Genomic DNA, 14,748 nt, shown 5'->3' with positions numbered 1-14,748 from the left:
TCACAGATAACAATTTATCTTCCTAGCAGCCAAACCAAAAGCTTCATAATTTATAGTCTTCGCTAAATATTAAGATGATTAATTTACGAAATGAGATGGGCATGGCATGCAGACTGCATGGCGTGATGATAAATGCATACAAAATATTGGTTGGAAATCCTGAAGAGAAGAGACCATTTAGAACAACAAAGCATAGATGGGAGAATATTAAGTTGGATTTTTAAGGAAATTGGTCATGGACCAGATTCATTTGGCGAAGGACAGAGACCTATGTTGGGCTATTGTGAACACTGTAATGAATCTTGTGGTTCCCCTAATTTTGGCAATTTCTTGACTAGCTAACTGACTAACACATTCTCAAAAAGGGCTACGCTCCATGGAGTTAGTCATTTAGCCGCCAATGTGAAACAATCTGGATTCTAAATCTTGCTGCTAGACTGAGGTGAGAGAGCTTCACATTACAGTAGCATTCTAATAAACCATTAATCCTGGAGTTCAAGATCAGCTGGCAGTCTCATAATACGGATTTTATCTCCTATTCTCGTAAGACAAAGCTTAAGTATGCTGTATGTCATAAATGTTTTGTTTCAATTTTCTTGTTTAAATCTACAAAAGTAAATGTACCTGTTATAAAACATGTAATTTCTTAAGGGAATTTAAATGTGCAGGCAAAATGTTTACCCAAAACTAAGTACAAATTCAAGCTTCTGATAGTCATGTAGCATTGAATGACTTTGTTCATTGTTATGAAAGACATTCCATTACACACCATCATTCAAGACTGGTGTGTGTGTGTAGATATATAAGCATTTTCTTATTGCTTTAGAAATTATACAGCTAAGTTCATGAATAATTAGATTTCCTGAATCGTAATCTTATTGATTTTTTCCATCTAACGTACATGCAAATCTACTTCTAAATTCCATAAATAATCAATATATTCCAGATAGTCAGACCAAAAGAACAAAGGACATCTCTTACCACGATTCAGCTGTCTATAAGTAAACCAATGTTTACAGTTCTATCATACTTCTCTGCCCACCAGAGCTTAACTCCCATTTATAAATAAGAAGTTAAAAATTCTGTCTTACCTCGGACATCGCCCGGGAAGGACTGGGACAGCATTATCTTGTTATTCTGAGGGGGAAAAAGAAGCATCAATTTTACAGTAGTTAGCAAGCATATGAATTCTTCAGTAGTATTTGAACATAAGTTGTATTTGAACTGAAATTGTTGGAACTGCACCTGCTAATTCATGATGTACAAGACTGTGGTTTGATTTTGATAAATTTTAAAATATCCTTACTGGTTGTGTATTTTTTTCTTCTGTGCTATGAACCATTGAATGAAATTCAATGAAAATCTATCAGTCAATACTTATTATGCAGGGGGTATGTTGTTTCCTTATATAAAAAAAGAAAAACAGGCTAAAAGGAGTGAAAACTAAGAATAAGTTCCAAAAGATGTTACACTTAAAGGAGATAACCGTTACTCATTACATCCAGCGCACTAAGTCCAGTGGCATACCTTTTCACTTGTCTCCTCATCCATTATGGAGATATCAGTGAAGGGGGAACGGGCCTCATCTAACGATGGTTCTGTTTTCAAATTCTGCAAAATATAGGGATACAACATAACACTTATACATTTGTATGACCTTGATGTTATTACACTCTATGTCATATGTAAGATCACTTCATAATAAGATACATTCAAAGACTAGCTCTGGGAACCCCGCAGCCTCCAGTCAAGGAAATTTAGCATAGTGACTTAACATACGCTGTGGCCGCCTTCTAATTCATCTCTCATAGTCATCCTTAACTAAGAAACATGCACCTACAGCAGTGATATGAAGACTAAATCATTCCAGTTTCTTAAATAACTCATTGCAGTTCAAAATCATGGTCAGCACTGTACCTACAGTTTTGGGGAAGTGGGTGTTGCCAATATACTAAAATATAATCCTCTAAGGTTTGCAATTATATTGCACGGTTCCTATTGTCTGCGACTGGCAGATACTAGTGAAATGCCCATTAAAATTTCAATGTGAAGTTAAACTAAAATAATTCTCTTTTAAAGAAGTGTTCGATTAAGTGATTGTGAATTATATAAATATGTATATGTGTAAGTAGATTGTGCATTGTTTGAAAATTGAGTCATTCTTGGAGTAATACAGAACTGGGAAAATTAATCTTTACTGGTAACTGTAATTTCAGTGACAGCTCACCATTTTATTTTATTTATCTTAATTTTATTTCTTGTAGCAGAATACATTTAACTTTTATAACAGTAATAAAGTACCTAATCTAATAAGTCAAGGGGATGGCAGTCAAAACATCAGTGATTTAATTACAAACCGGCAAACTCTGCTTCAACTGAAAAGGGGATGAATGTGTTTGTGTAAAGACTGGTGTTTGTCTTAAAACTCCATGACTGCCACATAGTGAACCTATCATTAGTCATGATAACGATAACATTTCCCAACATCTATGCTGTGTAGGTGTTGTAAGTATTGATCTTACCTTATCAACATCATGTGCAGATCCATTGGAATGGTTGCGTTCAATATGACTATCTGCCTGGCATACAAGAGACATGGGCTGAGATGAATCTGCTTGTCCCTGTGATCCTTGTTGACCTTGCTGTCCCTGTCCCAGTACTGTGCGCAGAATGGGTGTATCCCTACTCATCAACAAACCCTGAAGTTTCTTCCGTTTCAGTGGGGACATGTCTGTCGCACCAGCAGCCTCATAGCAGCTGTTAAGCATGGCAGCAGCAGACGTGTGTGGGTGACTAGGGGCTGGCACAGGGGAAGGATGGTGTGGTAGTGGTAAACCTGGCACGGCCCACATCGGGAGGCTCATTCTTCCGCTACCACGCTCCATCACAGGAGACTTCCCGTACAGATTATAGGGGTTCTTTTCAAATGGAGGACCCGGTATTCCTGATGAGTGGGGCGGCGAAATGTTGCTGCTGCTGTGTGGAAGAGGAGATGCATTTACTGTCGAGGTACTAATGCTGGGAGGGGAGTGGGCAGAAGAGGGGTCATCCTCCCTGTGTCGTTCAAGTTGATGTTGATGCTGATGGTGAGGATGTTGATGCTGCTCAGCAGGATCTTTGGAAGGACTTGCGTGAGACAAGGATCCTCTCTCCTCTACAAGGCCTTTAACTTTCAATGCTTCAGCAACCTTGAGTAGTTCCCCCAACTGGTCCTGAGCAACATTTACCTCTCCACGATACATGTACTCAAGAATTGCCTTCATCTCAGAATATTTTACATCCTTGAGTACTACAACAGGATGTCTGCATGGGAGTTCAGTGAAAAGAGACTGAAAATAGGATGAGCATGCTGCCAATACCATTTTGTGGCACTTGACAGAAGTACCACCCTCACAAGCCAGGGTCACATCTGTAAATGCTTCATTGCGGAGGAGTTCATCAAACACAGCGAGCAGATTGGATCGATGGTTGTTCCACCTGAGGCAGTATTGCTGTGTTGCGCTCCCCATCTTGTTGCTAGTAAAAGGAGCCGTACCGAAACGGCTGAATTTCCTTCAGAAGCAATCCACTGCTGTTACGTCAGCAGTCTGCTCCAAATCAGCAAACACGATGTTGAGGTAGTTGAGTCTGGAGGCAGAGTAAACAATCATATTCAATAAAAATAGAACACAAATATGTTCTCCTCTGAATCCAAAGCAACCAAATGTTTTGACAAAATTCTACTGATGATTGGATGGCCGAGTGTTTCTTTTGTTTCAGAGGAAGGACCGTGCTGTACTATTTTATAAAGTATATAAAAAGGAAGTTGATGCAAATATTGTAAATGCTAACTGCTGAAGTATTTTCACATCATAGTAGCTCATACGTGCACATACATGGTCTGTAATATTCATTTGTTTAACTTAATATGGACTGTTTTAATAAGGAAAGTTATTTATGAGTAATAGCAAGGGAGGAAATGCACTGCTGTATTTTATTTTCAGCTTGCCAAATGTAAAGTTTCTGTTCCTTTTGTTTACTTGTACTATGAAAAGTATTTATGCAGTAGGAAGGTTTAGAGATATTTAGGATGATTGTATTTGTTCGTTTTCCTGCGACAAAAGCAAATCTAGAAAGTGTTGTAATGAAATGACTGAAGAAATTATTTTAGGCATTTTTAGAGACTGTTAGCCCTTTGTGATGACATGTGATATGCATATCCAGATTGATAAAACTGCCAGCCAGCTAAAACATGGCTATCAGCATAAACCACATTTAGAAAATATACCTACATATTAGTATATATATGAAAATAGTAGGCTACTGTTATTTGGCACATAAGATTACATTTTACTGTCAGCATCACAGATCCAGTGCCACCAAATTTAAGATCTGTGCTGGTATAATAATAATGAGTATTTTCAAAGTATAGACAGGATTAAAAGTAGTCTCTAAAAGGGAAAAATTCTTCGTGAAATAAAGTCATCGATACTAAAGTTCATACTAACGAGACTGTGATAAAATTCAAACAACTGCAGTACATAATTTCACCTATATGACTTTAGGAAAGTATAATTGTAATTTAAAAAAAAAAAATTCAGCATGATACTGAAACTGAAATTCTAAAATAACTTGCAATATGAAAGTTTAAAGCACAGGTTCTCATTTTCCCACAAACATTTTCCCCTCAGTGCTACAAAATAATTAATATTCTCTCACAAGGATAATAATATTGTACGCTTATGGTCAAACGTCTTCAATCCAAATCCTGACTGTAATAAATTATATTACCTGAACAAAGCAATGTAATTAAGTCATAACTACCACAGTAACACACACCAACTTGTGGGCCATATTTTGATGAAGCCAATGGATTGCAACTTATAAGCCCATTTACATATATGTTATTCCCTTAATCATTAAATATTTCCCTTCGGCAAAAACTGAAGTTGCCACCTTAAAGGAGGAGCCACCAATCAGCACAAACAAATCCAACTCACCACCTACTGTCTGCTCTATATAAAATTCCCAACCATTACATACTCATCCTGAAGATGGCAACTGCACTGTTTGCCGAATCGTTTTATAATTCTCCGGATCAACGTTGTTAAACACAAAAGAACTGCTTAGATCAAAAATGTAATTTTATGTAATCACAGATCAATAAACTGCAACTAAGTATTAATTAGAACAAATGGAATTGTTCCCATCACAGGTTTATTCTTTAAACCGGAACATCACTCGACATAAAACGTAACATTTATCTGACACATATCACAGCAGACAAGTTTAACATTTTGGATACAGAACCTTATTTTCTTAACCATAAAACATGTTGGTGACGACAGACTGGGCATTGTTGTGCGCAAAACATTTGAAATAGTGTCTACACATACAATTTTCACAAATCATTGTAGAACTAAGATGTAATAATTCGAAATTAAAAATATGAAATGTGATTGCCACAGAGTTGCAGCATATATTGAATTTTAGTACTGTAGTAGAATCTGCCCTAGTTTATAACCACTATAATCCCCGTCTTATAATTACAATTAACTGAAGAAAAATATGGCATGAATGAAGCACCGATGCCAACATTCAGTTGCAAGTTAAAACAAACGTACATGCACGCTGGCCCATAATTCGCTCTTGAATGCAAATTTTCAAAGTAATGGGGACACTTCTTCCACTGACACGACCTCTATAATCAAAGTTCAAAAGTCGGAACAGTACCGACAGTCCCAATGTAGACACACGGAAATTATTTTTTAGGTGAGGCCTTCAAAAATTAAAAAAAAACACGTAACTTGTGGTACTAAACAGAGAAATTCATGATATTACGCAGATAATGGTTTTAATGAGCGAAATAAATAATCGAGTTTCGTAAACATATTACCCGCAATAAAAATTTACAGCTGAATAGAAGGTATATCTGAATTTCAGATTTTATGTACATACAAAATCGGGTTATGTCATTTTTACGTACACCACATAAATAATTCACAGCTGAAAATTATACCACAAAGACAATAGTTCTAGGGAAAAAAAAGTCAAGCGTTTTACTTTGTAATTTCCAATTTGTATCATAACTTATTATAAATATATTCGTAACAAATCATTAATACCGAAATTGTTTCAAAGACTAAAATTATAACATGTACCATAAAAGTTTCAGCAATATAAATTCATTTTCACTTCACGAAAACAATGCCGTAACATCCGCGAAATGAAAACTTCCGAGTTCTTATTTGAAATTAATAAAAAACACCCGCACTATGAGGGCTTACGTAATGGTACATAAGGGCATGATGTGTTCGTAATGGCGGTCCTCCGGCTGCCAGCCTTCGCACTCACACAGCACGCACTAATACCAGAACGAAACTGTGGCCACATCACAATAACATTCCTTAATAACTCATCACAACAAAAACTGCCCTTATTCTTTTGCACCGCCTCTTCCTATTGCCAACAACAAATCAGCGTGTGCGAAAATACAACGGGGTGTTCCCTGATCGTCAGACACTTCAAGGTCAATGGCAAATTGTAAGGGATTCCTATTCTTTATTTTTTTCAATACCGCAAGGCACCCTTATAGCTAGCCGCCCCAGACGACTGCCAGACGGAATATCTAGACTTTTCCCCACCCCGTTCCCCTCTTCCACAGAGTCGTGCTGATTATTTTTAATAGCAAGGACGAAAGATCAACCCTATTTCGCAGTGTCATCCTTCGGCAACACAAATCAGCACACCAACAACACATAAATATGAATACACACATCAATATTAATAATTTCTCATTTTGTACCCTTACCTTGAGCAAAGCCCACCTGCTATCCGGGTTCCCCACCAAACCACTCCTGCCTTCCCTTCTCGTCTGCTGGTCAACAACCTTGCAACTCCCATCTACCCTCCCGAACCTTGTGTTGGTGCTGCCATCTTTACACGAAGTTTGCGACCTACTGCCGGATTGTGCGTGTGGTCCATGAACATTGGGGCGGGTCATTCGAAAATGTTTCGGTAATAAAATTCTATTCTCTTTCTACGCACATAATTTATAAGAAACACACAGAATCCGTAATTCAAGTTTGCTGTATTTTCCAAAGGAATCCTGAAATTTCCAACAGTAATTTAATTTTTTCACTCGACCTAACGCGCGTACGTCCTTGAATCACATAAACACTAGGACATCGGGTTCGAGTCCCACTCAAGGCAAGGGTGTTGTCCGCTGTCTCGTGTGCATACCTTGCTGTAGTTGAATCCTCTGTCTACATTTTTCATACCAAATATGTTGATATTTCATAGTTTCCAAATTAATTCTCACTCGTAACAGGCACGAATGCTGAACAAGAAGAATATCATTTTGGCCAATTTATAACGTTAAATCGTATTATTTGTCAGGTATTTTTGGAATGCTATTACATTGTTTTGCATGAATATGTTCTTTCCTGATAAAAATGTTCTAAACGCGAAATTCGTAGTAGCACTATTTCATAGTCCATTCTGATAAAATCTGCTCAAAATCTTTTTTTCTTAAATGTCAAGTCATATTCAATAACCAAATTGTAACTTACTGGTACAGAAAATATAATTTTAAGTCTGAAATACGTTTAGGATGGTTCATTGCCGATTTTGCGAGAAAAACTGGAGTTATACAAACCACTTCTGTGATTTAATTTAACTGAATTTGAGCACCTTATGGCGACAGGTGTAATTCTTCAGCTTACATAGGACATGTTTGGCCTAAACAATAGGACTACAGTATCAATCCAACCTATTCCTGCATTAGAACATTTAGTAAGGATATTTCTGATTAGAAATAAAATATACCAAATAATATAGTCAAATGTACAGGGGACAATAACTCGCGAATTTAATAATAAATATAAAATTCACCAAAATACTATTTCAGGCCATAAAAGACTCCGTTACCAAGGAAACGCGAGAACGCCATTGATATTAACTTACCTGGCCGCAGAGGAGGGGAGAGGTGCTCAATGGTAATGATTGTCGTAGCGTTGTATGAATAGAACCATTTCCTCAATTACATATTCTGCTCATTTTAATGCACGACTGTTTGTTTCTCATCAACACGACACCTGTTTTATACGAAAACTTTCATTGAATTGGAACAAAATGCGAACAGCACCGACGCACTCAACAGAATATTATAATTTTAAAAATACTTTATAGATAACTTCCTTTGCTACTCCCAACTTCTCGACTCTATCCCTCCGACTGCCTGCGTTCGTCCGGCCACGCGTACACGCACGAAAAACGCACTCACGCGCACTTTTTTCACGCACGCTAGTCTCGCCTAGAACCGAAACTACATTAACTTGGTGCTACGCAAGATATAACGCTTTTTTAACTGTCCTTTCCTCCCTTTAGCTCATACAAGTTGGCTGTAGACTACATGACTGCAACTTTCATCAGAAACTGCTCGCATTAAATTTGTGTAAAAGAAAAATTCTCGACGTCGAGGGTTGGTGGTGTGGGCGGGTTGGGGGGAACAAGGGGTCGGGACGTGATAGCGCATGGTTCGGGCACTGGGAAGGGGAAACGAGGAGAGGAATTTATGTGGGGGAGAATTGAGGGTCATGGGATAGGCGGAACGTGGACAAGAAGGGGTACGAGGGTAGTCTCCCTCAGTTACCGCTTTTTATCAGAAACATGCGTGCCTGATTCCAAAATTTCCATTTATAATGACTTTGCTTCTTCTGCTCATTGCTTGAATGCAAAACGTACAGAATATGCTATAATTGTAGCAGCAAGAGTAACAATATTAAAATTATAATAATAAGAACAACAACAACAAATCACAAGAGGCCACACCTTCACAACCTTTGCCTGACAGAAATTTCTGTACAAAACAATCTACCGCAAAAATATAAAGACAAACAACTGAAGTGAAAAATGGAGTCGCGACGCTCGGCGCCTGTCCTGTTTCTTGTCCCTTGATCCATGGGTGTCATGCGGTGACATTGTGACGACAGGCATCGGCTTTCCAGCTTCTTGTTCAACGACATCTTTCCGATCAGCTGTAGTAAACACGTCGTCTTTTGATGACGTAGCGATGCTTTGGGTAGGTTTCCCAGTATCATGTCCAATGTCAACCCGTAGTTCGACTGCTATGAACATTGCGTCTATTAGTGACTTCTGGAAGACGCTTAACGTCGGTTTCTCATGTCATGTTCTGTGGCATCCTAGCGATTATTCTTGCAAAATATTCTGTCATGTGACGGCGTCGCGACGATCGACGTCTCGACGCTCTGAGTCGATTTTTCAGCGTCATGTTCAGTGACATCCGAGGCTAACCTGCGAAAAATATTGAGTATTTTGACAGCGTCATGATGGCGTTGCTTTGCTAGAATAGTTTCTCGTGGTTTCGCTGGGATCACCAATCTTGAGTCGACTTCGAGACGACACGCGTTGGGACGCTCAGTGTCTATTTGTCAGCGTCTTGTCTTGCGCCTGATTCTCATGTACGCAATATGTGTAATCTTTGTCTGCGTCTCGACGTTGGATGTCAGTTTGTGAGTTTGTGAGTTTGTATACTATTCTTGGCATGACTTTGAATTGAAGTCGGCTTTACAGCAATATTTGTCGCGACGACCAGCTTCGGTTCGATAATGTATCGTAGGGCATCCCAAGGCTAATATATTACATATATGGAATCTTTTGTCGACGTCGTGTCAGCAGGAGTCAACGCCCGGCATCAGTTTCTCAGCGTCGTTTCTTGTGACATTACAGGGCTTATCTGTGAAGATGTCATCTTGTGTCGGCGTCGTAACGCCTGTCGTCGGGGCTCTGGTAGTGGGTTCATATGCGTCGTATCATATATCATCCCAAGGGTCACTTATCTTATAATATTACAAAAAAATCCCTAAACCCAGAATTGTCAGCGAGACTCAAACCCAGGACAGTTTTCAGGTTTATGACCTGAGTTCCAGGAATCAATTCATTTCATATCTTTACGATATATTGCTCTAAAATATATTTTAATATTACCCTCTCATTTCTGACCTGGTACAGGCCTGACTTCCCTCGAGATTTTATAAATAAGAATATTATATGTATATCTTGTTCCTTCCATACATATTATATGCTTTGTTCTCATTATCTTTGATTTAGTCACACGACTCATTTTACATGAACATACGGCAAAACGTGGAACGATTATACCCGAACAGAAGTGGGAAGCTTAGACACTACAATCATACTGGCACAGACGCTTTGAAAAAGGATCCATGGATCTACGAAGAATCAGAGTTAGTAATGTGGTAAATAGATGCAAGTGCTCAAAGACGTTCAGAAGCCAGTACACGTGCATTTCAACGACTCCACAGCACCGTTTAGAGAAAGAAGCAGACGGACAGGCCAAAAGCAGCATGTCCAGTTCCTATTTGGGGAATGAATTTCCACAACAATTCTTAACGTGGTATCTTGAAGCAAGTCACAATTCCTTTCTTTTTAACCCTAACAAGTTTGAATTTTATCACTCTCCCTATCTTCTACGTCTGTAAAGTCAGCCTCTCAAAAGAAATGTGAGGGATTAAACTGACGACTGGTAAGGACTGAAGCAGACGTGTTCCAAAATTTTGTCAAAATAAGAATTCTCCTCCCGTTTCAAACTGTAGACAAAAGTTATCATGCCGAGTATTTAGACATTCAACAACTTTTTATTCAAGTTAAAGGTAAATTTGTCCTGTTCCTAAGTAATGCATAGAGGCGGTGTTGAGGAAATTCACTGCAGACTGAATGGATTCCAGAGCAGGTCTGATGGTGAAAAGCTAAATCCCTATTCGTTACGGAAAGGAATTCCTGTCATTGAATAAGTGATATCCCTTCAGCTAACCAAGAAATTGCACGTTACGAGATCCGAAGGTACCTTGCCAGTACCACCTCTGAGTCCTTTCCTCAGTCATTTCACTTCAGTTTAATCCGAAAGACAGATTTCAATATGATCCTTCCAGTTACGCTTCTGTCTCTGAAATCGTCTCTTCAAGTAAAGTTTTTCAACGAAATTTTTCAAAATTCCTTTCGCTCATGAGTACTACATGTTTCATGTGTCTAACGCTTTATTGACTTCATTTTCATAGCAATATTATATGAAGAGAATGAATTACAAGTTCATAAAAGTGTCAAATTTCCCAGTATCCAAATCAAACTCTGCCTCGAAATCCTCAAGGTAATGATTTTACATTATCAGTTTATTGATTTCCTGTCGTTAAAATAATGGCACGCGACTCGCTGCCTTTGTCCTCTAGCTCCTGCTGTCATACGTAGGTCTACTGGTTGTTCCCAAGTCTATGCTCGTGTACAATCTACACTGCAAACATTTTCAACAACTGTCCATTCCCCTTCCCTTCAACTCGTTACAAAATTCTCCCTAAGACAAGCTGAAATACATGAACAAGTTGGCACTGCTCGTGTTAGAATGGATTACTGACTCTCAGTATAACAATAGAGCCTGCATCACTTCCTGAAACATCTCTTGTTCGCGATACCACTGCGGTCAAGACATGTTTCGAGGGTGAGGTTTAGGGGTTCAGCCCTCTCCTACCCGAAATTACATGAACGACATTAACTGTTTGAAGCATAGTGGTAACAAATGTACCATCTGCTTTAACATTCATTGATTCTGGAGCATATTATGGGTTTTTGTACAATTTTCAGAACAGAGAGTGAATATTTCTCTATCAATATAATTAAGATTGAATGAATGAAGCGGACTTTTGAAATAAGTCCCTGCCCCTTCCACGCCACATCCAATTCATCGTTCATAATCGTACTTCGCACTTCTGTTCGATTCCCCTACTTGCAACGCAAAGATAACATCGCACATAGGCCTGTGCCTTAATACAAGAGTCAAGACTCCACGAATCCTTAATATCGGCAGTCTACCTGTATGGAGGTGTCAGCTTCACATCGCGGGGAGGAGCACCTGGTACCCTCTGGATAACGTGTATAACCTATGCAGGTGACAAAGCAGCGTTAAACAAACTAAGAAACTCAAAGAACTCCCATGTGAATGAATCGCTACCATAATTTTCTTTGCGTAAGCGTAGAGTACTCAGATCAAGTCACCGCCCAAACGAAATAAAGGGGTAAGGAGCATCAAACATACCACACACCCTTGTAAGTTAGAAGAAGATGATAGCAAAACCAGTTCTTCCGGTTCGCTTGAAAACATCTCTCGAGAGCAATGCAACCTTCCTTGCTTTTGACTGCCACTAACTACTGTTGGCAGTGAGGACTCTCAACTGGCTGACCTTGGACAGAAGAGTGCTACAGAGACTGTGTTGCCTTTTTATTGTGAAGAGAGACAATTTATAATCTTCCCTCCTAGCAGATCAAAATTTTGTTCTCATATAAAACATTTAAATAAAATATCAAACAAACGTTTAGTGGAATATGGTTGAATAAAGTTTGTACAATATCTGAAATCATACAAAATACCGACGTTACTTTTTTCGGTTAAAAAGACGTGTGTACTTGTAGGTAGATACCAATGTTTCGAAGGAACAAGCTGTCTCCATCTTCAGGGTTGAAGATCCCAAGTTCACACCCCAAAATAGAAGAAAAACAATGGGTAAAATTGTATGTTCGTTTACTTTAATCTTTTGTTTTTTAGATATAAGGTGGAAAAACGGAATATTATGAAATTAATAGTAGCGAACGTACGAAGAATTTAATAAAATTACAAAATGTCCACCGATAATTGAGTGAACATTGACACTGATCACACTCATTTACCTTCCGATGATAAATCCCTTACTCACTTCATAAACTGGACGTGCTTATTCATTTAAATAGGCTTAGATGCCACTGTGGAGAAAGTTCAGCGGGCAATAATACTGTTGGGCGACTGTGTCCTGGTTTCCTTTGCGTACCATCATCACCTTCATCCGCCAAGGTGGTTCCTTGAAGAGTCAACAAGTCGGGAAATGTACGCACAGCGTGACAATCCCGGCGTGTTCTCTAGTTGTTGAATCTACATTTTCAATATCTGGACGCTCTTTTGCAGGCACCGTAAGAAATTACGGGATCCTTCAAAATATGGTCTTTGTCCTTTGAAAATAACACAAGTGACATAAGAGTTGTGTGTGGTCAATGCCTTTTGCATGAGCGGATTGTCTGGTGTTTGCCCTGCTGGGTGATGAGTCGTCACATGGGATTCTCCACGTGGTTGCAGAGGCGCCTGTTGTTATGGGGATTCCCCACCGAATAATTTCAATTCAGAAACGCACTATATCCTTACGTAAAGTGCCCGTTTTTGTCGTAAGATTTTAACAGAAATTTGAGTATGTCGACACATTTTCCGCTATGCTAAAGCATAATGTAGAACGGTGTTTCTAGGCAACTCGGTAGAAGATGCTAATTGTTTGGGAACGCAGGAGTAGGCCTATTCGAGCACGATGATCCTGCGGTCAGCCCTTCTTCAGCGTAATTCACGAGGTGAGCCATTTAGTCTGACAATTATTTTTATGGCTGACAAAAACGTAGATAGGACGAAGCTAGGACGCGCATTTCCGTTAACTTTTAATGGGAAACGCGCCTGTTAAACCTACGGTGCTCAAACAAGAGTTATGAGTCTCCTCTGAGGACTACATTCTTACAACCGTTACTACACTTGTTACTTAGAAGAAAAACAAAATGTATCGGCTTACGTGGTTTCCAATTAATCTGCGAAAGTTTTGTGTGCAGATCGTACAAATCTTACACATTATCTAAATACTCATCTTCTTTGATGGGAGGACGCGGTTTGTGTGCCACAGGAAGTCATTAAACAATTGGTAAAACGTGTGCACGACTTTTCATCTTATGTGGTTTTAAACGTAACCTGTATCATTCATTAAGCATTTCTGCACAACTGTGTTAATGGCTTGAATTTGATGACACGCAAACTTCTGGCTGCGGTCGAGGTTAGGGGTAAGTCCCTCGTGCTCGCGTGAGTGGCCTCAATGTTCACTCGTAGGAGAACGCCGGCCTATCCACCATCATGGGAAGAGACGCATTACTATGGCATTCGGTAATGGCGCCATATCGAACTGTCCCCTCCTTTCCTTCATTACCTATGCTCTCTTCACTCCTCTGCCACCTCTCTCGCAGATCCCCCGCACTCAACGATTTTCAAAACAACAAAACATTAGGAAAAAAGAGAATTTGAAAGGAGAAAATTATATACATAACGTTACGGGTCATCCCCATTGCAGCATGATTGACTGGCGTGTTTACGGTTCCACAATTCTGACGTTCGATCCAGACCTAAATCCACGATTACAGAAACAAGTATTAAGTAACCTTACGTGTAGCTCCTGGTGGAGTACTTCAAGGTCCTGATGGAATCTCGTGAAATTTCTCGTATTTCTTTTTTCCTCATTGACAAAACTTTTTATAACTGTAGACCGACATGCTGTAAACTTATATGTTATGATGGAATTACAAACGGAACAGAATTTTAGGTCTTGAATGACCATAACGTCGAGACAGGCATGGGAGGATAATATTAAAATAAATCTTAGCAATATGAGTTGTCTACTGAACTCAGCTTACTGAGGATTGGTGTTAAAATATTAATGAGAAATTCTGGAAGAAATTCTCACGCTTATATTCCAACAAATTCTGCTAAATATACGCAGAGAAGGTGACAGAAATTGTCAATTAATGATTATATATTATTTGTCAATCTGCTTCTATGTATTAATTTCTGTTGCAGTAGCTACTAAGGTTTCTCACTACTTAAAGTAGTAGGATACAGCATCAAAG

The 14,748-nt window shown here is 39.0% G+C and overlaps 1 protein-coding gene across 4 annotated transcripts in view; it reads right to left on the bottom strand.

The window, feature by feature from the left end:
* rib (BTB/POZ domain-containing protein ribbon) overlaps positions 1-14,748 on the bottom strand; it is a 155,240-nt gene that overhangs the window by 11,124 nt on the left and 129,368 nt on the right. For 2 of the 4 annotated variants that reach the window (XM_087353589.1, XM_022074590.2), the window contains 3 exons: positions 2,523-3,627; positions 1,528-1,611; positions 1,092-1,137 (listed from right to left, as the gene is read on the bottom strand). In XM_087353589.1, coding sequence (XP_087209715.1) covers positions 1,092-1,137; positions 1,528-1,611; positions 2,523-3,509 — 1,117 coding nt within the window. In that variant the 5' untranslated portion in view covers positions 3,510-3,627. Of the gene's footprint in view, positions 1-1,091; positions 1,138-1,527; positions 1,612-2,522; positions 3,628-6,790; positions 6,877-7,944; positions 8,423-14,748 lie in introns of those variants that run through there. The other 2 variants (XM_022074589.2, XM_022074587.2) reach the window with 2 other exon arrangements.

The sequence above is a fragment of the Zootermopsis nevadensis genome, unplaced genomic scaffold (genome assembly GCF_977971745.1).
Source record: "Zootermopsis nevadensis isolate Lab colony 2312 unplaced genomic scaffold, Znev_1.0 Znev_ptg000022l, whole genome shotgun sequence".
NCBI lineage: Eukaryota > Metazoa > Arthropoda > Insecta > Blattodea > Termopsidae > Zootermopsis > Zootermopsis nevadensis.
The sequence above is the reverse complement of the archived record's forward strand: the minus strand, read 5'-3'. Positions and strand labels throughout refer to the sequence as shown.